This window comes from Nannizzia gypsea, genomic scaffold, assembly GCF_000150975.2.
Source record: "Nannizzia gypsea CBS 118893 supercont1.1 genomic scaffold, whole genome shotgun sequence".
Taxonomy (NCBI): Eukaryota; Fungi; Ascomycota; class Eurotiomycetes; order Onygenales; family Arthrodermataceae; genus Nannizzia; species Nannizzia gypsea.
This window is the reverse complement of record NW_003345201.1, coordinates 2,025,029-2,046,358: the sequence shown is the minus strand read 5'-3', so window position 1 is coordinate 2,046,358 and position 21,330 is coordinate 2,025,029. Positions and strand designations below refer to the sequence as shown.

General features: G+C 48.1%; 9 protein-coding genes across 9 annotated transcripts; 3 read left to right on the top strand and 6 right to left on the bottom strand.

Moving 5' to 3' along the window:
* Window positions 1–9: 9 nt before the first annotated feature.
* On the bottom strand, window positions 10–1,789 carry MGYG_00776 (hypothetical protein; the record flags this gene model as incomplete). The annotated part of the gene is made up of 4 exons (XM_003176640.1): window positions 10–510; window positions 570–1,124; window positions 1,292–1,313; window positions 1,737–1,789. The coding sequence occupies 4 exons, from the start codon at window positions 1,787–1,789 to the stop codon at window positions 10–12; spliced, it is 1,131 nt and encodes a 376-aa protein (XP_003176688.1).
* Window positions 1,790–3,419: 1,630 nt separating this feature from the next.
* MGYG_00775 (integral membrane protein) lies at window positions 3,420–4,727 on the bottom strand (the record flags this gene model as incomplete). The annotated part of the gene is made up of 2 exons (XM_003176639.1): window positions 3,420–4,606; window positions 4,679–4,727. 2 exons carry the CDS (start codon window positions 4,725–4,727, stop codon window positions 3,420–3,422), a joined length of 1,236 nt encoding a protein of 411 aa, XP_003176687.1.
* A 2,590-nt stretch (window positions 4,728–7,317) lies between these two features.
* MGYG_00774 (prephenate dehydrogenase) lies at window positions 7,318–9,350 on the bottom strand (the record flags this gene model as incomplete). The annotated part of the gene is made up of 7 exons (XM_003176638.1): window positions 7,318–7,473; window positions 7,564–7,695; window positions 7,754–8,350; window positions 8,411–8,559; window positions 8,631–8,742; window positions 8,836–8,896; window positions 9,253–9,350. The coding sequence occupies 7 exons, from the start codon at window positions 9,348–9,350 to the stop codon at window positions 7,318–7,320; spliced, it is 1,305 nt and encodes a 434-aa protein (XP_003176686.1).
* A 413-nt stretch (window positions 9,351–9,763) lies between these two features.
* Window positions 9,764–10,467, top strand: MGYG_00773 (40S ribosomal protein S14; the record flags this gene model as incomplete). Its single annotated transcript, XM_003176637.1, has 4 exons — window positions 9,764–9,836; window positions 9,903–9,975; window positions 10,096–10,256; window positions 10,316–10,467. 4 exons carry the CDS (start codon window positions 9,764–9,766, stop codon window positions 10,465–10,467), a joined length of 459 nt encoding a protein of 152 aa, XP_003176685.1.
* A 511-nt stretch (window positions 10,468–10,978) lies between these two features.
* MGYG_00772 (AAR2 domain-containing protein) lies at window positions 10,979–12,361 on the top strand (the record flags this gene model as incomplete). The annotated part of the gene is made up of 1 exon (XM_003176636.1): window positions 10,979–12,361. One exon carries the CDS (start codon window positions 10,979–10,981, stop codon window positions 12,359–12,361), a length of 1,383 nt encoding a protein of 460 aa, XP_003176684.1.
* A 287-nt stretch (window positions 12,362–12,648) lies between these two features.
* Window positions 12,649–13,431, bottom strand: MGYG_00771 (40S ribosomal protein S16; the record flags this gene model as incomplete). The annotated part of the gene is made up of 4 exons (XM_003176635.1): window positions 12,649–12,939; window positions 13,134–13,205; window positions 13,275–13,297; window positions 13,386–13,431. The coding sequence occupies 4 exons, from the start codon at window positions 13,429–13,431 to the stop codon at window positions 12,649–12,651; spliced, it is 432 nt and encodes a 143-aa protein (XP_003176683.1).
* Window positions 13,432–13,809: 378 nt separating this feature from the next.
* On the top strand, window positions 13,810–14,488 carry MGYG_00770 (mitochondrial 54S ribosomal protein YmL23; the record flags this gene model as incomplete). The annotated part of the gene is made up of 3 exons (XM_003176634.1): window positions 13,810–13,830; window positions 13,908–14,268; window positions 14,358–14,488. The coding sequence occupies 3 exons, from the start codon at window positions 13,810–13,812 to the stop codon at window positions 14,486–14,488; spliced, it is 513 nt and encodes a 170-aa protein (XP_003176682.1).
* A 279-nt stretch (window positions 14,489–14,767) lies between these two features.
* On the bottom strand, window positions 14,768–15,826 carry MGYG_00769 (uricase; the record flags this gene model as incomplete). Its single annotated transcript, XM_003176633.1, has 3 exons — window positions 14,768–14,898; window positions 14,969–15,615; window positions 15,687–15,826. The coding sequence occupies 3 exons, from the start codon at window positions 15,824–15,826 to the stop codon at window positions 14,768–14,770; spliced, it is 918 nt and encodes a 305-aa protein (XP_003176681.1).
* Window positions 15,827–16,865: 1,039 nt separating this feature from the next.
* On the bottom strand, window positions 16,866–20,979 carry MGYG_00768 (hypothetical protein; the record flags this gene model as incomplete). Its single annotated transcript, XM_003176632.1, has 4 exons — window positions 16,866–17,052; window positions 17,125–17,291; window positions 17,344–19,173; window positions 19,231–20,979. The coding sequence occupies 4 exons, from the start codon at window positions 20,977–20,979 to the stop codon at window positions 16,866–16,868; spliced, it is 3,933 nt and encodes a 1,310-aa protein (XP_003176680.1).
* Window positions 20,980–21,330: the final 351 nt, after the last annotated feature.

The window sequence follows — 21,330 nt, the reverse complement described above, 5'->3', positions numbered from 1 at the left end:
TTACCATCCCTAAACAGCAATGGTATTGTTTCGCCAGCTGATTCTATCTCCAAGGGGTCCATTGCTTTCCATATCATCTCGGTCATCTGAGTCCTCTTCAGAGTCGTCAAGATGAAGCATCTGGAACCGGTTGGCCATGGGGTTCATGGGTTTTGCTGCCGGACGAGATGGGCCTTTAACAGTAGCTTCTTTAATTTTGGGAAGAGGACCCGCACATTCGTCATTGTAGTATTCGATCCTCATCATACGGTACGGCATGCGGGACATCATGCAGTTACGGGCGAAAGTAGCCTTTTGAACGGAGTTGGTAGAGATATAGACATTTCCGTGGTTGAATGAGAGGCTGACGATGATGAGGTTATGGATGTGTTTCATGTCCTCGCGGATCATGGCCTCGGTGATGTTTGGATGCACACCACGAATGATGAGGTTGCGAGACGCCCCATTAGCCATCTGGGATGCAAGATATGACGATAGTGAGTACTGGCGATCAGACCAGGATACGTCAACCTAGGAGAATGTCAGATGTTGTAGATTAAGTGTACGGCAAGCTAAGCAGCTAGACTTACCGGTCTATCGAGGATACATAGGTTGCATCGTTTAGCGTAGTTATAAAACTCCTGTGCAGCCTTAGTATCTGCGAAGGAAACGCTCGCCATGTGGTCTCTAGATCGGAGGAAGACATCCACAAGAGAACCTCCTCGGACTGCTGCAGTGATGTCTTTATGAATTGCTCTCTCGGGAACATTCTTGATAGCCACAGTACGATTATCACCTCCGTTTACCGAGTGCTTTGGGGAATCATGAGTTACTCCGGGTACCTCTCCATGCACGGGTAACTCCGACCTATCATCACTGGGAAGCGAATCCTCGTCATTATGGTAATAATGGCTCGCCGATGATTGTTCTTCAATATGAGTCTTTGTCGGTCTCCCATTGTAACTTGCTTGGTGAGCTCCTGAGCCTGACCTAGCGCTGGGCTGTCCCGAATACTTATATGCTGGCTGGGGTTCCTCGGTGAATTGTGCCGGCTGCTGAGTTACTTGAGTGGTTCCCTTAGAGGAATAACCTCCTCCATTGGTGGTAGACTCTGTCTGTGAGCCTGCGGGGTCCTTAATGAGAGTCTATTCCGAGCTGTCAGTGTGTATAGTTCGCAAGGCATATAGCGCCTCTCACCTCTATAGATGACTGGTCCACGCCACCTTGGAAAAGAGCCCTCTTCAAATTATCTATACCAAAATTCATGAGTGTCATTTCTCCATATGGCCCTAGCACGCTGGACTCGACATACCATATTCACGGCACTGGCGAATCTATGGTGAATTTGCCAATTTTGCATCAGCAACGAGCTACATCCATGTCACAGCCAGAACCCACAAACCATATCATCATGATCAGATTTCAGTATTGTCACAGTGCGAATGTCTGCAGGTGTATCGAAATCGGAGGACGAGGCATTCTGTCAGCAGAAAAGGTCGGGTGGACTTGTCAGCTCCCGCGGCCACTCAGGTATATACATCTAGCAGTTCATTTAGTAACCGAGAGAAGGGTGACACGCACACAACCGGCCCTACAACGCAGCGATAAGAAGTACAAGGTTAGCCGTGCGACCCTAAAGTAGTTGGACAGAATAAAAACAAGAGGCGGTTGTGGGATAGGGTAACATTGTGGAATATCCAACATGCCCAGTTCACCGTCACGACCAACAAGGAGAAGAAGAGGAACCACTAACGTACCGTCTGAGCAAGGTCTCAAAATACTGCTTCTCAATTGTCACATAAGATGCCATGGTCACTGTCTCTCGCTCTGCCGGTTGACGAGGGAGTGTAAAGTCAGTCTCATCTGCAAGGGGAAAAGCGAGGAGGACGAGGGAGCGCAAGATAACACGAGGGCAAAAGAGCTCCCTCTGGTGGGCGCTAGTTAGGGCGGGCGCCAACGACCAACAAGCCACAGGGGGCCCGGAGTTGTATGACCATATTAACTGTTGGAGAATCCCGGCTGGTGCATGATATTGATATTACGATATCTAATGCTGGGGGCGTCCAGGATGAGAGGAGAAAAGAGCGGCTTGACTTACCAGGTTGTTGTGCTGCTGGGCGAAAGGCGACGGAAGCTGATGGTGATCAAGTCTGGGGAAAGCTTTTGCCTGCTGTTCGTCAACCAGCTAGTTTAGATCGTTAGTTAACTAGTTTAACTGGAGATGGACTAGGGATGTCCCTTGATCGTTGATACGAGAGGAAGAAGCTTATGTAGATGGCAGCCGGAATACTAGACCAGTAGTTATATATATATATATACAAGAAGACTGGACAGCAAATATTATTCTGAAAGAGAGTAACTGGTTAATTAGATTACCGCCTGTCCTGCTACATGGCAAGCCCCTATCCACCCCGCCCATAGCCATACGTAACAGGTAAACTATTTGGTTAGATGATTATCAGTGACTAGGTGGAGGTCTCCTGCAGGTGCGGTTTTGTAACTGTTTGGTGAGTAGCGGCTTTAGTCGTTTGGTAGATGGGCCTGTCTGCAGGAGAAGCCTTGGGCAGCTAGCCCCTTGCCGGCATTGGTGAGTTACTTGACCAAACAGCAGCGCAGGAGACACTTATTGCCGTGTACGTCGTTATTAGCATGAATGCGTTTATCCTTTACATTCCCGCTGCTGAACCACAGCGAGATCTCTCGGTTCCTGGCGCGGAGCCAGACATTGAACCGTGGTAGTGCCTAGGTAGCCAACCAAGAAGATCCTGACGTCATGGCCAGTTGGTTACTTTCCGACTAATCAGCTACTTACTGTATACTATCGCCATCAGTATTCCTGAACACTGTCCTGGTTTCTTCGACAAAGGACGGACATGGCGGGAGTTCCCTGGATAGCCCACTCAACAGGAGAGTGCAGTCAAGAGATAACCCGTCGAAAATGGCTTTGTGGAACAAGGCACCAAAGCGAAAGATACAAGTACAGAGAACTTCGTTGAATTGAGAACCTCAAATTAGATTGTTGATCAATCCTAACTACTGCCATTGAGCCGGAGAAATGAACTCATACGCAGCAGATAGATAAAGCTATCTACTTGACAATTTCTCAAGCGTGAAGGAAACTCGGCCCGAATCCCTCAACGGGGCAAAGGGGCTACACCATGGGGTGATCAAGACTCTGGCCCTGCTACTTCTCATCCATGGACACAACTCCATTCAAGGCATACTAGCATATACCCGTATACTCATCCCAAACTCAGACAGAACTGGCTTAGTGAACTGCGAGGCCGGTAGCTGTGAAGAGGCAATTTCCGCCTATCACGACCCGATTTCTCCTATTTGTTCGGTGACATCTGCCTCCCTGGCCCCATACAGCATGTATAACGGGACTTCCCAACTCCGGAGTGAGAGCGGCTTTCAGCAAATAGGCACTTTCAGCCCACTCAGTACCTATCGGCAAGCTCAACAGCACCCTCTTTACCGTGATGGCGGGCCCCAATGTTGGCAGCTGGCTTGGGCTTCTTCGACATAAACAGCACTACTGAGACGTATACTGCCGTCATGATGGCTGCTATGATGCAGTACGCAATGACACCGGCTCGGGGAACACCAGGGTTTCCGATTCCACTCAGCTTCAGCCCCAGTCCACCATTGATGGCGGCAAGAACGAACACGCATCGTCCCAACCAGGCGTGGAGGATGCCGTGAACAGCACGAGTGCCAGTCTTCTTGAAGTGAAGATGCTGAAGTAGACCCAGAGCTGGCTGCAGGAGGATGACCCAGGTCATGATGATGATGCCTATGACGGCATGTGTCGAGTTGACCTTGTTCAGCTCCTGTGCCAGGCTGATTCCAAGAGCGAACCCGACAACTGCGGCAATGAGCGAGACTACCTGGAGCGGAGCGTGGATGTGAGTAACGGTGGTCTTGCCGGGGACAAGGTGCAGAGTCAGAGCAAAGGACGGGAACATGAGCAAGAAAAGAATTGACATGATCAGTCCATGCGCGGATCGTCTCGCAATGCGTCCGCTATCAGTGACAACGGTACCGGCTGAGCCATTGTCAGGGGTGTTTGCATTATCGGATCCAAATGGGTTGCCGTCCTTGTCGTCTCCCACACCCTGGGTCAAATCTAGGTTGAATCCTCCCATGGTATCGTGCATCATCAAACTCTTCGAGACATCATTCGATCTGACGGATGAGCCCATCTTGACAGCCCAGATCCATGAACTAGCAGTGTCCGTCGGATCCATACTTCCCCCTTCCCACTTCAGACAGTTGTCGCATCGCACATTAGCCACCATCCGTCCCTCGGTGATACCACTGCCGTTGAGAAGAGTGACATTTGTCTGAGAGTTATGTTCCGGCATGACATATCCCACTCCTGACCGGGCAGAGAGCGTAACGTTGCTGGGGGTGGCTGCAGAGTATAGCATAAAGATATTTGAGCCAGTCATCTCACTGCCCTGGCCGAGTCCAACCCATTCTACGCTGCTGGGTGCTCGAATCTGGAAGTATATCGGACCTTTCTTCGTGGCCGCAGTGGATGTGGGTATATTTACTCGGAATCTGATGTCCCCGACGTTCGGAGGTCTGAATTGGGCGGTTTTTGCGGCGTCCACCAGGGACACTATCCGCATGTCAGCAACGGGTAGCCTGTGGCGTATGGGGTTACAATATACATCAGCCTCAGTGGACTTACCGGCTGGCAGAAGGCAGGCTGCTCCTGCAAGGAGTGACTGGAACTTCATTGTGGTATATGGTCTTCTCTTTTCAAATCCGGTTTGAAAAATCAGCGCATCGACAGCGAGTTGTGGAAGTTCGTGTTCAGGGCCTCGCTCGCTCTCCCCAGAGAGAGGACCGTCTTGATATATATATATATACTCTAAACAGGCTAACTATCTAGCTAATACTTCCGATCTACCTTGAAACTCGTAACAGGGGACCGGCCTATGACAAACTTGGTCTTCAGCTCGGGTAAAGAAGGTGTATAAACTACACTAACAGGGTTAAGCTCTGCAAAAAAGCAAAAGAAACTTGGTGACACACGCTTCAAGGACCTGTACATCGTTGGTCACATCCAATAATTGCAGCGGCTTCTCAAGGAAGTCAGCCTGCCCGACTGTCGTGGGCCGAGTCAGGGGCATCGACCATCCCATCCCAAGAGCCTGGCTGCCATCGTTGCACCGCCGGTCTCGATCGACTGGACAGTCAAGGAAGGACCATGCAGTGAAGTATACGCAAGTCTCAAGGCGCAGTTTCTTTTCTTTGACTGCTGCGACTCTTGCGGCCCTTCATGGGTTCTGGGCGCACCTCAGTACATCAGGTATACATCGAAAATAAACACGATGCCTAGCCTGCTGGTTGTTTGATCAACTTAGATCGTCTTATCAATATCTCTCCTTGTTATGGAGTGCTCCATCAAGCCGTCTCTCCCCACAATCCGTCAAACCGGCCGGCGAAACGCTCAAACCAATGGCCACCCGCCCTTTGGTCAGACTGGAGAAGATAAGAACGGATGGGTAGGACCCCTGCGCTACGCAATGTCCCGAACAAACCGTGTCCCGAGTCCGTCTGTACAGCGAGGGGACCTGATAGGCCACTTGTGTCCAACTTGGTAGCATTTTTTTTGTTCCAGGGTCTTCACACCCTCCGTATATTCACCAGCAGAGTTCTTCTGACGGGCTCGGTTAACAGATCCCGTTCTTGTAGCAGATTGCATGAGACGCGTGTGCCTTTGCATGGTTCCTTGAGCACCGATCATGGCGCTTCTTCTTTTTTGGGCAGGGAACATGGAAAGAGTCGGCGGTTCAGATGTATATATTCAATAATCACCACTTATTTATCAAAATTAAAGGTGAACAATGTCTGATTTTCCGTCTGCCTCTATTATTCTCTAACGAGCCTTGACTTTCAGTCTCGGTGTGCGCAGGGAGCAGCCATTCGGCTCACCCCTTGCAATGAAACACGAGCCGTTTGCATTTCGAGTCTTCCACAGGTATTCTTCAGGGGTCCAGGGGTCACTCTAACCGCCCGCAATCATCACTGATAACTAGTCCCTTGGCCAGCAAACCTGGCTAACTACTTGAAGGCGACTTGATCGATCTTGCACATGGTTCGCTCTCGACCGACTGGAGGTTTGGCAAAGAACAATATTCGTCCGTCTTTTGAGCGAGACGAGAAATATTGACCGAATATTATGCTTTCTCGGCGGTTATAATCGAAACCTCGAGTAACGTCTTCATATGCTTCCTCCTCTTTCTCCATCCTCATCCTCATCCTCATCCTCTGTTTCCTTCTTCTTTACTCCTTTTGGGGCCGAGCTCCGAGTTGCAAAGTTCGGAGCTATGAGGAATCACCATAAGTAATACAAGGACAGGCCGCTTCATTGGCAACCATGCATGTCAGTTCTGGGCTCGACTAACTGGTATTTCAGCATGCCGACTGGCCACTGCATCAAGAAGGAAAAAAAAAAAGCAAAGGCAAGCGCAAGGCAAAGCGAAAAGCAGCTAGGGACAAGTTGCGCTGTTCCGTCAAGATCCTTCTGCCGGTGACACAGCCTCGATATATGCTGACGGAGGGCCCGCTGATCTCTCTTGGACCATATCATGGCATTGAACAATGCGCAGTCAATAGCCATACCAATTCAAAGTAAACAAGGGGCATGTAATCAACATAAGAAACTTGATCGAAAGAGGAGATGCATGTAGCATGCCAGAGCCAAGTTTGATAACCCTGGTTTGTCATGCTGACGAGAATGCCACATTACAGGCCAGGCTAAAGTTGGTGAGATGTACGTGCCAGTAGCAAGATCTATTCTAATACTGCCTGCCGTAGGTGGTCAGTTGAGGGTTTGGACAATGATGAGGAATCATTGTTGGACTTTGTAACCGGTGAGGTTGAGTAACCCAAGGCGATATTCAAATTGCCGTGCGGGCAATCAGTCTCCATCAGTTATTGAGATACCTTGAGATACCAAACAAAACGGAAAAGAACTCTGCAAGCGCCAAATCAAGAGGTCTGTGCTATGAGCATATTACATTTCTATGAGTCTATGATGTTATACCGTGCTGGAAAAGGAATGGTGGGCCAAGGGAGGAGAATCAAGGTGGCCATACATCTCTGACGGCACACAGGGCTCGAAACATGGATTCCCTCCCCCCATACCCGGTAAACCTTTTTACGGCCGGAATCTCTGGGGAAGGGAAAAGCCACGCGCTTGGCTATGACAGTGCATTTTTCAGACATGGTTGAGGAGGGAGCATTTGCGTTTGTCCATCGCTGTACCGTCGCTGCGCCATCGCCCCGTTTGTGGATCCTGTTTTCAAACACTGTCGCGGCTCAGGATGGTTTTGACGTCTTTTCCAAAATGGTCTTCATCATCTCATTGCCAATGCGGACAGCTTCGGGGAACCGTGGAGCAAAGTAAGATTGTATCTTCTCGAATCTGTCACGGTATGACTCGAAGTCTCCAAATGATACGCAATCTGACCACGCCTGTCGGGGGAAAAAAGCTTTGTTAGTTGCTTGTCTTCTTATATGGCCAAACGGCTGAGTAGGCCAAGAGGGAAATAGATAATAACTGACTCGTGCTGCGAAGGTAAATTCAAGGTCATCAGAGCGGAATGTATTGTCTTCTATCGCGGTATCAATCACTTCGTCCAGGAGCTCTTCATTCTGAAACAAGTACTCTGTGACTCCCAGCCAGAGACGGAAAAGCTATTGATTTAAAAATCAGGATAATTGTATCAAAATCGAGGGAAGGAATGATACTAACGGGAGTTGAGCAAATCATATGGTCATAAGGGACTATCCCTAGTTTCCACCAGCAATCAACAATGGCAAGCAAGCTCAAATGATTATTTGGCATTCTTTCTGTGCCTCTCTTTGATAACGAAAATCTATCAAGGACACTGTCCTGAAGCAATAGATCTTGCCTCGCTGACTTGCTCTTAAATACGGCCGCTCTAGCAGTTTTGATTCGCTTTGTCAACTCTTCGCGATGTCCGCCTAACATCAGTTTATACAACTCCGTCACGGATTCCGCATATTGCCTGATCTGCTTTTTTGCGGCAGGGTTGAGAATAGCAAGGCCAGCATAGACGTGCCATTTATTTGCGTATATTCTCAGCGTGATGTTGATTTTAACATTCTCAATTCCACCAACATAACGGGGGACTTCCCACGGGAATTGGCTGTTTGCGTGCCATGCTGTTCCCATGCTTAGAAACGCAGCATGGGTGACTGCTTGGGTATCTGCGGTGATCCGATCATGCATTTCTCCGCTGAGATAGACGTACGTTGATTGGAAGGACTTGAAGATATCTTCAACAAACTTCAAGCTTTCGTTTGATGCTCTATGTTGGATTAAGACCTAGTGACCGGTGCATTAGCTAGATATCCAACCGAAGCACTGGTGCTGAACCCCGTTTACCAATGGCTGACCCTTGGGGTTGACATTTGGCCCATGGAGTGAGTGACATGATATTATCTCCACGTCACTGGGCAGATACTTTTCAAAGGCTTCAAGTTCAGGGGCCTTGCAAGAGGTCTGGCCTCCTACTATTGCCCCAACTTTCGTAGCTTCCAGCAAATACTGGTCAGATAATCCTTGAATATGATTCAGACAACTCTTGCTTGGGATAGGGACATACATGGTCCATATTCTTCAACAACGGATGCAATGAACTTCGCCTCTACGCTGTAGACAATATAGTCGCTTATTCGGGAAACGAGGTGCCCGTTGGGAAGTATATTGATATTGGTCTACGGGGGTATAGAAAATGGAATAGATTAAAAACTAAGAATATATAAAGAGGATGGCGGCTTGAACTTGGATGGGAGCAGCAGCTGACGTACATCATTTGCAAACTCCGCTCTCAGTTTATCATAGCTGGTCGGCTTATCACAAGCGTTTATTCTATGTCACCAACATATTAGCAGGTGGTATGATATTACTGGTTGCCCTAAGAAAAATCTGTATCACCAATTAGCATATACTCAATACAACGATATTGATATTGATATGAGAATGGGTTAGGAACATTTTCAGACAAAGTAATTGTAAGGTAGCAGGGTGTTTACATCAGTGACGGTAACGAACAGATTCCAGCCACAAGAATAGTGGTAGGAGTGTTCCATTACCATGCTCGAGCCAAATGCGCTCATGTCATCAGAAGAGGTGGGTGCAGTGCAGAGCGGACGAAGAATGACAAGAAGGACATACCAATTGAGATAGTAGTGACAAGAAAAAATCTCAGAGTAATTGAGAATTACCTCCAGCCTGCTTCACTTAGACGCTGGGCATACATCTTGCCCATGTCGCCCATTCCAATGATCCCAATGGACCTTTTTTCTCTGCTTGGTAAAGCCATTGCGAAAGATCTGTTTCCAGGTAGTTAGTATTAAGAAATCTTCTGCTGTTCTTGTCGTTATATAGAGCGGTAGGCAAAGTCGCTATATATCCGCTGGCTTATCTCTCAGTTTCTTGGTGAAAGAAGCCCAGCGAGTTGCTTTCTCTTGATCCAACTCGAAGCTGCGGTTGAGAAAAGAAAGGAAGGAAAAAAAAAAAGGATACAGAAAAAACTTTTGGGAAGTTTTGATCTTACTTTTTACATAAGCTATTCCAGCTTAGTCATGTATAATCATGTGATTAGGGCACACCCACACAAGCCCTAATTTGTATGTTTCTTGATGCTTTTTTCGAGATTTGGTCGTTTTTTCTGCTCTTCTTCTCTTCTTCTTTTTGAACCATCCACAACATCCTCGATCCATCGCATCATTCACAATGGCCCCAAAGAAGAAGACCGACGCTAAGCCCGCCAACGAGAACGTGTCCCTTGGACCGCTCACCGGTGATGGTAGGATGATCCATATCGCAGTAATCATGACTTAGAGCGGACTTGATTGCTAACTATCTTTACCAGGCGAGAACGTTTTCGGCGTTGCCCGTATCTTCGCCTCCTTCAACGATACCTTCGTCCACGTTACCGATCTCAGGTCCGTATCTAACTTGAACAAATATTTGCACAAATTGGATGCTATGTCGAATGCATTTTATAATGTCGCAACTTGTGTCAAATCCGATAAGAGATAAGGAGCTGATGATTCGATATACAGTGGTCGCGAAACTATCTGCCGTGTCACTGGTGGAATGAAGGTCAAGGCTGACCGTGACGAGTCCTCTCCCTACGCTGCTATGTTGGCGGCTCAGGATGTCGCTGCCCGCTGCAAGGAGCTTGGCATCAACGCCCTCCACATCAAGATCCGTGCTACCGGTGGTACGTATACCAACGCTTAACACAATCTTTACAAACCCAGACGCTTACTCTATCTACAGGTAACGGAACCAAGACCCCTGGCCCAGGTGCCCAGTCTGCCCTCCGTGCCCTCGCTCGTTCCGGTATGAGAATCGGCCGTATCGAGGACGTCACCCCTACCCCATCTGACTCTACTCGTCGTAAGGGTGGTCGCAGAGGTCGTCGTTTGTAGATATATGCAGTCTTTTATCTCCTGGTTATCCGATCTCTACGATTGGTATCAATGGCGATTGGGAACAAAAAGGATGGAAACAACTGGAGGGTATCTTATGGTACTTCTCTTTTGTTCTGTGGATGGAATAAACGCGAAGAACGGCCTTTATCGCCTGGTCTTCTAAAAATTTCCCCTTTTTCAACCCTGCTCTTCCAGTAGTTGCAGATTCTAGTGATATTGCAAAATATATCTATAAAATGCAAATGAAGATTGAGCAGCTTCAAACAGTATCCCAAATCGTATATTGTAGGCCGTGCGTTTTGATTTATAGGAATCGTAATTCCAACATCAGTTTGAATAGTTATTTAGCTTGGTGGCTCCATAGTAGAAAAACATTGAGCCTGTAGAACTTTCTTTATCGCGAACATATTTTCTAAGGAAACTACAGCCTACTACTTACAAGTCCTCCAGGATATATATCAAAGACCAACCTTTCACACTTTACGGTCGCATCGTATACCCGCATCTCATGTCTGAGTCTCTTCGTCCGTCGCCTACGGTCCTGATCGACAACCTCCCCGCTAAAACTCTCGTAGGAGTTGACCTTTTGGCCTTCACATCAGCTCCAAATTTCCATGGCATAAAAGAGCTCTCGCCTGGAGCACACATTTTGTACACAGGCACAACCGACAGCTTCTCATTACGAACTGGTGAATGGTTTGTTGTTTCGGGTCCGAATGAGGATGAACAAAGCAGCTCAGGCATCGATGTCCGACTGAGGCATTGGGACAAGTCTACGGAGCTACTAGCTTTGGTAGACGAAAGTAAAGATGAAGGGAGACAGCGAGCAATGCAGCAGCGAGCTAACCTGAGTCGAATATGGGCTGCTGGAGGGTTACTGTCATATAAATCCCGAACGAACAAGAAGAACATCCAAGAAGGAACCACTGATACCACAGTTGCATATGACGAATGGAACAGTCTTTCATCTTACATTACCCCCTCGGTTCTAGAGAGGATGCTGGGCCCAGCAGAGCTGGATTCCGAAGGCAGACCTAGGTGGGTGATTTCTTCTGGAAGCTCAGCTGCGAGAGATAGCGACAAGATACCCGGCCTTACTAGCCAGGAAGATGCGAAAATGTGCGGTAGATTGGTAGAAGAGGAAAAGGAGCTACGATTCTTACCAGTCGATTTGAAAAATACCTGGCCACCCGGTGCTGTGGGACGTGAACGAACAGAAGCAGCTCGGGATCGGTCCTGGGCCCTGGGAAATATATGCGAATGGGCTACGAATAATAGCAGGGCCACAGGGAGAATCATCACCGAGGACAACCTGAGTGAGGGAGAATTGCAGATACTGGGTGAAATGCAGGTTACGTTCCTCACAGCCCTAACATTAATCAATTTCTCCTGCCAGGAGCAATGGATGAGATTGTTACAGTTGGTATTCACCTGTCAAAAGGCCATTGAGGAAAGACAGTGCTTCTTTATAGAAGTTCTGCGTCTCCTAAAGCTGCAACTGGCGCATAACGACGATGTGGAGGGAGGATTGTTGGAGATGGATGGAGACGATGGCAATACCATGGTGAAAAAGGTCTTGATGAAGTTTCGGAGAATAATATACGAGGACTTAACTGCTGATGTGTTGGCAGTTAAGGCGGAATTTATCATATTGGAGAAATGGGTAAATGAAGAATACGGGTGGGAGCTGGCAAAAGAGTCAACTGTGCGAAGGGGTATGGTGGAGTTGGAAGATGGAGAACAAGTTGAACTTGAGGTCAAGGGTGCTGAAGAAGAGGATGAAACAGGTGATTATGCACCGGTAATTGTTAATTTGGAAGAATCTGGAGAAGTTGAAGCAGAGGATGTCGAGGACATCGAGGATATTGACATGTTGGACCAACGCATGTAGCATATAAAAGAGCCCTATAATCATCAGTTGACCCTGACTCTCCATAATCTCCGTAAACCCTCTGGCTGGCATGCGTGTAGAAATCCTTGAACAAGTGAAAAGTAGGATTTAATATTTTAGGGCAATAATCTGGCCTATTTATTCTATGTCCCAGGCATTTCCCGTATGCAGGGGCACATTTTTAACATCAACCATTATGGGGCAGATACAAGCAGATACAAAAAGCCCACAAATACCGCGCCCAGCAAAACACCCCGTCCCCATAAACCCGTCCATTTCCATTTCGCTTAACGGTAAGATTTCTGGTATCTGGCACGGGCACCGGGACCACCGAAAACCTTTGGCTCGCAGCGTCTGTTATCGGCAACGAGGAGGGTTCGGTCGTACTGAACAAGGGCTTGCTTGAGCTGGTTCTTGGAGTGTTCGTCAACGAATTTCTGGTAGTAGGCGACTATCGACTTGGCGATGGCTTGTCTGATAGCATAGATCTGGGAAGTGTGACCACCACCGGTGACGCGGACACGGATATCGACACCGGCGAATTTGTCAAGGCCGACAATGAGGATGGGTTCGTAGACCTATATTCGGTCATGTTAGAGAATCCGATATTGAATAATCCCACCGCACAATTTTTGGTATCTTCTTGCGAATTCCATTTTTTCCCCTTTCTATTCTTTATTCCCCTTTCCCTCCATATTCATATTGTTTGAAATCCATGGTGTTCCCCCTCTATTCAATTTCGCCGAAGTGCCCAACATAGATGTTTCCGTACCTTGAACTTGAGGAGCTCTGGCTTAACGAGCGCGAGAGGCTGGCCGTTGACCTTGATGAGACCCTTGCCTTGCTATTCGAAAAATTAGCGATATGCCCGGTAACCCTCTCTTAGTATCGTCCGTCAATATCGAAGTCGTACCTTGCAGTGGGCGACAGCGGTAGCTATATTGTAAGAACAGTTATCAGCATTCACACTTCCTCGACCTTTATTTTCTTCTTTGGATAAACTGGCTTCGAAGAGAATGCATACCCGTCTTCTTCTTGCCGAAGCATTGCACGCTGGGAGTACTGGCCATGGTGAATGTGATGGCAGCGTTCGACGTGCGGGATACGGTGGAAAAGTGCGAAAAGTTGTCTGCTCGTTCACCGTCGCGATCGCTGTGAGTTGAAAAATGTCGATATTGAAAGTTTCGAGGTGTGGGAGTTCGCTTAGTGGGGATTTAGGGTAGAGTCACGTGATATAAGAAACTTTTTTTGGATCGAAGCAGAAGACGAAGATGGAGAGCGAGAAGGAGAAGTACGAGACGGCGCAGGGTTTGACGGGGAACAGCGACACATTCAGCGACGAGGGGTGATATAAAGGATACTTGGATACTTGCTGGCCTGGATAGAGTTGCTCGGCTGGCTGCTACTTCTTCTACGTTTCGACCGGGCTGTGAGTTGCGCTGGTAGCGATGTCTCAAACGATTGGAAAAGTACGTCTTGCGATCTCCATTTCAGGTCAATTGAAGCTTAATGGAAGGATATCTTGTACTAACTGGCTTGGTTGAAGACGCGTCTGGCCTATTCTCGGACATGGCATGCCATCGACATCGGATCTGACCCCCGAAGCCTGGGCCGGGTGGCCTCGTCCATCGCGGTGTTCCTGATGGGGAAACATAAACCAATTTACGATCCATCTACAGACTGCGGTGACTATGTCGTCGCTCTTGGATGCCGCAATCTTCACACTACGGGAAAGAAGAGAGCCCAAAAGCTGTACTATACACACAACACCAGACCAGGAAGTTTGAAGTCGATGTCCATGGAGCAGATGATTGAGAAATGGGGAGGCGCCGAGGTCCTGAGGAAGGCTGTTAAGGGAATGCTGCCAAAAAACAGATTACGGGAGAAGAGAATGGCGCGGTTGAAGGGTTGGTACCATTCTTTACTTACGTTTAGGCTGCCATTGGTGCTCCTTACCTCCTTGCCTACGAACTCTACTGACTTGTTTATAAAATAGCTTTCGAAGGACTTGAGCATCCGTATAAAGAGAATATCGTTAAATTCAACGGACAAAACACCTCCATCACAGACATGCCGGAAGTGCGTGAGGCGTTGCAGAATGCGAAAACAGAAGCTCTCTCGCATTAGCAACACTGGATATCCTTTTCTTTTCTCGTTTCCCCCTTGTCGAGCGCATACGCACGGAGTCATATGTTGGGCCTTTTGCTTGTATTATTATACTACTATCCCTCTCCTTTGTGAATGTTCAAGGAGATATTTGATGTTAAACTACCTTTATGTACCATATCATATGTATACGGATTGATATCACCATGGATCTACAGCCGCAGGTTAACTGAGATAACTGTCCAAGTACTGGTCAGTTATTGAACGTATTGTAGGCGTATATTTCTAGATACAATTATTTTACAGCTTCGACTTCTCCTTGATACCCTCTCGCCCAACGGTGCATTTGATCAGACCACTAGCGCCAGACCCCGGCAGGTAGACCTCAGCGTCTTTGCCTGTATTCTTCAAGCCTTTATGCCAGCTCAGATCTGTACTCCCCGTTAGCACGATTTCATTACAGAACATATTTAAGAGGATCTAAGAAAGGATCTATCTTACCAAGCTGGAAATAATGCTTGTTGGGCAGGCTGAGTTCCGCCGTCTCTAGCAGTGGCTGAGCAGCAAGTATCTGTTCTCCCATTTTATACATGGTATTCTGCACGCTCGCGCTGTTGTCGCTGCTGAAGATATCTAGTATGATGCCTCGTGAAACATCCCAGGTAGAGTCAAACTTGGCAGCTGAACGCCGCACTTGCTCCAGGCTGGAGAATGTCGACCATGTCCATGCTGAATCGACATCTGTGCTTAGGATCCGATCCCAGGTTTCAGGCAAAGTAGTGAATTCGTCTCTTACGAAGCCGTGGAACTGGGAATTGGTGCTTTTCAAGACGGAAAGGCCGGATAGAGATGTCTTGATATCAATCCCCTTGCCCTTGGTAACAGTGACATCTGCAGACCGGACCTCAGAGGCGTCCTTGAGGAATGAATGAGGATGCGGTTTGCCATTGATATTCATCCGGGACCACCGCTGTGCCACGATATTGACATGGGCTACACGGATATGGCTGTACTTTTGCGTGAAATGGTCTCCCACGACTGAGGCAAAGAGCTCTGGCGGAGTCACCGGGTTCTGCTTTGCCAGGATATAAATGGTATTCTTTATTGAGTCCGTCGCTACCACGACGCTGTTGTCTGCCCTGGTGTATCTAGTAGTTATGCCGTGGTCAATATACCGTACTCATTCGCTGCTGGACTCAGTAGCCTGTGAAATACATACGAGGCATCGATATCACCCTCGAGCAGGACGCAAACAGTCATCTCGACCACTGTCTGAGTCCCAGCAGCCTCATCCCGGTGCACCTTGTACACACGAACGTTCTCCTTGCCATAGCGAGCTGCAGCTAACCTGGACGCCATCTTGCAATGTCTATGTATGTATATTTCCGAGTATGGCTGGGGCTTCAGGGGGTTGGAATATCAACTGAGTATATTTCTAGCTATGAACAGGACGCAGGCAGACCAAGGTACGGGAACGCCTCCTATAACTATTTATACACGGCCAGCCACCCAGGTACAGGCGATACCTAACTAACTACCTGTTAACTAGCTGAAAATTAAGGCCCGCCTTGTGCAGGCTGCAAGCTTGAAACCCGGCATGGAGCTCTGCAAGAGGGCTATAATGGCGGCTAGTTCCGTTGATAACGGCGCAGCTCTTACTCCAAGCTCCGTTCTCCGCTGAACTTTGAGCTGTCAACTTCAGCAAGCTATCTCTTGATCAAGCAAGTGACTACGGAGCGCTAGGTACTGGCTAAACAGAACAAGGACGAGGCGTTTGGCAGCTACATGCTGCCCATAACTATCTACTGTCGACTTTGGCAAAGAGGGAGAATGTGCCACACCATCAACAACAAAGAAAGTCATGGCCGGGTTTCGAGCTGCCGCAGGGATTCCCAGCGTGCCAGAGCTCTGCCCGTCATCGGCCAGCTCCGATGCCCGCCAACCTGGCGATCGCCGCGGAGGCGTCGGCGCCCGTTGGTTGTCTTGGGGCGTTATGGAGTAGCTGCCTAGGCGGTTAGCGTATTCTGTATTCTGTGGCGTTGAGTTTGATAACTACCGAAAGCCTGGAAAGAGAAAGCCTTGGTTGAATGGCAGGTGATAGCATAAAAGGTTACCAGCCATCTATAGATAATATAGAACGAACAAGGGTAGGGAAGTTCCCTTGGAGAGCAAAGTAGAAGACCCAAAGGCCATTCCTTAAGGATATCTATCCTACACTATATCGCTGCATTCAAACCCCGAAGCCAGCCAGCCCTCCCTGCGAAAAAAGAAGACATACATGGATCGCAAATAGCACCAAAAACACCAGTAGATCTTCACGCCGGGGTACTTTGGATCATGAAGTAAATAAATGATAAAGGAACGGAACTGGGGAGGGAAATAAGGGAAACACGAAGGTCTACTCCGACATTTCAGAATCGGAGCCGGAGTCATCCCCGAAGATGATTCGCCTGATCACGCTTTTGTCGAACAACTCCAAGGCAAAACGTCGGGCAGATAGCCGGAAGTGATGGCTTTCTAGAATAACAAGAGTCTTCTCGAAAATATCGATACGCCGAAAGCAGTCGGGGCGGTTCAGTTTAAAGCTGTCATAATGGATCATATTAATATCGCAGAGAAAGTGAAATAACGGAAGTGGGAGGCGTGGTAAAACATACACTTGTAGATCTGCTGCCGCCTTTTTAGCAAGTACGGTATTCCCCATATCGATGATAAGGCCAAGTATCTTTTGCTTGAGTGGATCGAGGTCTTTGGAGGCAACTTTGTACCTGTTTCTAGCTGCCCTGTCTTCTTCGGTACGCGCGTGGTAAGGTTCAAATTTAACCTATAACACATTAGCATTGGTTCTCGACATCTTGTTGCTGTCAGTAACCTACCGAATACAGCTTGCTTAGATTCAATGGCATGCACGACCCTAACGAGCGCCCTCTTTGGTCGACAGCTGCATCCCACCCTGCCTCAATGAGCATTTCGAGACCATGTTGACTCCTGGATACCAGCCCCAAGACAAAGAATGCGGTTCCACGCATGGTCATAACGGCTGCATTTTCCGCTATTTCCACAATCCTTTCCACAATATCCGTATCCTCTAAAAACGGTGCACTGAGTTCCATCGACCCTACATTACCAATGGCCCAGAGTGCCCCTTTTACTTTTAGCAAAACCTCCGCATCTTCCTCATCCAATTGGAAATCTCGTAATGTTGAAGCAAATTCATAGAAATGACCGGACTGCTCTAGAAGTTTGCACCCTTCTGCTGTACGCGCAAGTTCTCGGTAAAAGTGTGGTGGGACAAGGCCAATGTCCTGCATCTCGACTATATCGTTTAGCGCTAAGCTGTTTCGACGTGGTTGGTCAATGTATGCGCGAGACAGCGAGGCCTCCACAAGCCCGACATATGCATCGTTTCTTCCTAGAAACCAGTCGTCCATCTCCTGGGTAATATAGTCGAGGCCATCAAGATAGTGATAGCCAACCGATGTAGATAGGAAACGGAGTAGCAATGGCGCGCCGATTTCACCTAGATGATCTAATGATGGACGGCATTTGACAACATACTCGAGGTAATCCCTCTGGTTACACGCCTCTTCCAGGATTTTGACGGCAACCTGACAGACAGTGACATCCGGATCATATAGCTGCGTCACCAGAAGTTCAATTACCCACTCAACGGGTGATCCTTGCAACACCTTGCCAATGACATATTTCCGTAGCAGCTTTGTAGAGAAGATGCGGATATCCTTTGACCCTGTTGTGAGAGCTTTTGACAGAATTACTCGTAAATGGCTTTCATGTGTGAAGTCCATGTTTCCGAGAAGTGTTTGGATAAGGTCATTCCGGTCCGCTAATTCAACTATGTGATAAAACATGTTAAGCATATGCCATCTTTCCATCATCTGTATGCCGTTAGGTTCACTACTTAGAGTTCCCAGTAGGGCAAAGTATCCGCCACTAAGAGTATCAGCCATCTGCTCTCGGGAAAACAATGGTGACAAAGAAGTGAGTCCACTCATTCGGTCGACCTGAGCCAAGCACTCCGCTATCTGACGTAGAAGTTTGTTCTGAGCTAGGTATTTCGATCCTTCTGGGCTTTGCACAAGACAGCGCATCAAGGCACAACCGGTTCGGATGTACCGTCGATTGGGCTTTGTGTTGCGGACCATTGAAAATCGATATTTAAATGGCCGATAGAAACCAACTAGTCGTTTTATGAACTTGGAGCCTTTGATGGCTTCGTCCAAACGTTTCGGGTTTGTAAGAGGCCCTTCGATGATGTTTAGGATAAGGTCCCATTTCCACTTCATAAAGTTCACAGAACTGAGAACGTTGGTGTCTAAGATGGCAGTACGGAACTGCGCTTCATCCATAGTGGAACTGAGTTTGGATTTACTTTGCTCTCCTGGAGCCAGCGAGTTCGGTATCTCGGTGCTGATGGAATACCTGCCACTTACATCCGAAATATCATCAGACCGCATCATTGTCCGGCTTATGCTCTCCATCTGGTATATAGTTGATGTCGAAAGATGTTGGTTGTCTGATTTTGCCTTAAGTGATGATGATGGGAGAAGGCTGGGGAGAAGGTGAAGATTGGAACACATAGAAGAGGGTAAACTGCGTTGGGCACGCCTTAGCACCTCTACCAGGAGTAGAGTTGTTTTCCGCTTCAGAGCAAGATCGGATTCATCTTCAATCAAATCAGATAACACCTAGACATGTTGGTTAGCTTACTTGGCAAGGTGTATGATTGTAGAAGAGAAACATACATTGATCAATCCTGCCTCCACCAATAGCGCTAGTATGAGCCCAGAGAAGTGCGCTGTTAAGTCAAAGGGGTTATCCTCATCTTCATAAACGGTGCGCGAATGCTTCTTTTCTTGCTCAGATTTCATGTTGGCTACTCGACCATATGTTGTGAGCCGTCTCCCAGCAAGGAATGACGATGACCATGATGGTGGTTTGATACGGAGAGCATCAAACAAAAGTTCTAGGATGAGATCCCTGGACTGGGGATCTGGGAATTGCAGGGAAAGGAGTAATGACTGGAGAGGTCTCTCTGGGTTTTGGGCAAGTGTTAGTATACCAGGCCATGTTTTAAGCATTGCGGATATAGCTTTTGCGGAGAACTTCAATTTTAGATGCCGATCACTGTCTGGAACAGTCTCGGTGAAGTTCGCGAAAACAGAGTTCAGTTCACACCCTGCTCGAAGGTATTTCCTGCTTTTTGGGGTATCCAAGACATGAACAAAGCCGGCAGCCAAGCTCTCAGATGCGCCAAATGTACCTTCACCCAGCACGTCGTTTAAGGTACCGATACCACCAGCGGAGAATAACAGGGCCGGATCTTTGACGAGGAGTTCTGCAATTGTCATTATGCAGATATTACGCAGGCGGTCGTCTCGATGCTCTGCAATTGATACGAGCGTCCGTACCACTGAGCGTGAGAGCTCCCGAACGCCATCTTTAACATCTAAGAATGCGCGAACGAATTTAAGGGCCTGTTCACGTTCCATGCTGGCTTTAGATTCTTTGACAAGGGAGAGCATTACTAGTTCATCTGTATGAAGAGCTCTGATCACCTGGATGGACTTCCTGTCTGCAATTGCGTGTCGTGTTAATCTGTAACCGGCCGCTACAACGTCACGGCTCTCACTCAGCAACATAACTTGCACCCTAAGGCCAAACACCGACCATTCCAGATCATATTTCAGTGTAGGGTATCGTTTGAACAAATCGACTAGGTTATTCGCTCGATCGACATAATAATCTGGTGACATGCCCTCGGCTTCTAGTTCCTGCAGCGTCTCAGAGAGTACCACTGTTGGTGATTCCGACTCGCTATCTTCGCCCTCAAAGCTTTCACCAGTTGCATGTGTAGTTGCTCTCGACGGAGACCGGCCCGAGCCTGCATTGAAAAAGGTAGATAGTCTCCTAGCCTCCGGGGCTTCTATGGGCGTCATCTGAGCCCGCATCAATTCCTCCTCTAGTTCATTCTGAAGCTGTGCTATTTTCCGATGAGAGGAGCTGAGCTCCGACTCCACCCTTAAGCGCTGCTCCTTTGTCTGCTTCATATTTTTTGCTAGCAAAGCTTCTAGCATGTTTTCCGTTCCAGTCTTTATCTTTATTTCTTTCTCGATCTGCTCACGGATGATGGCCTGCCGTTGCTCCGTGGTAGCAGCTTCAACACTATCGCCTGCACCATTTCCCCGGACATGGCTAACCGATTCTGGAGGGCGTGGGGTCGCATTCCTTGATATACTTGAATGTCTAAGGTCTGAACTGAAGCTCCCCTGCGTAACGTTGGATGGGGTTAACGAGGCACTCTTTGCGCTGAGTGAGGCTTGGGTGCCTGACGACGAAGGGCCGGCGTGTCGCGAAGCGGTAGCAGAGACGGCATCGTGCCAGCTCCCGTCAGCAGATTCGTCATCGGCACTGGATGAAGAGCGCTTGCTATCGCCAAAAACACGGTATTGCGTGGGAGTCGCAGAAGTTGCTCGGTCGTGGAATGTCGCCATGGATCTCCATCTAGCAGCCCCCGGGGGGTTCACTGTTCGAGTGGAGAGTGCGTTTCATGCATCGGTTGCGTATGGAATGGTAAGATACGGCGTCAGTTAATTGGCACCAAAGGCCATCGGAAAGTCGCCTATGCCGCCGTTCTTATGCGTCGAGCTAGGAGCGAAATTGACCAAATCGTCATGATCAACCATGGATGGCGTTTTGCCTTTTGATACACGAAGTTTCCCCCACAGCCCAGAAGTAGTTAACGATTTAGCGTGGTTAGTCAGTACAGTTCTACTTACGTAAGCGAGACTCACCCTCAAATGTGTATATACTGTGATAATAGTCATGTGATTAAGTGAACTTTG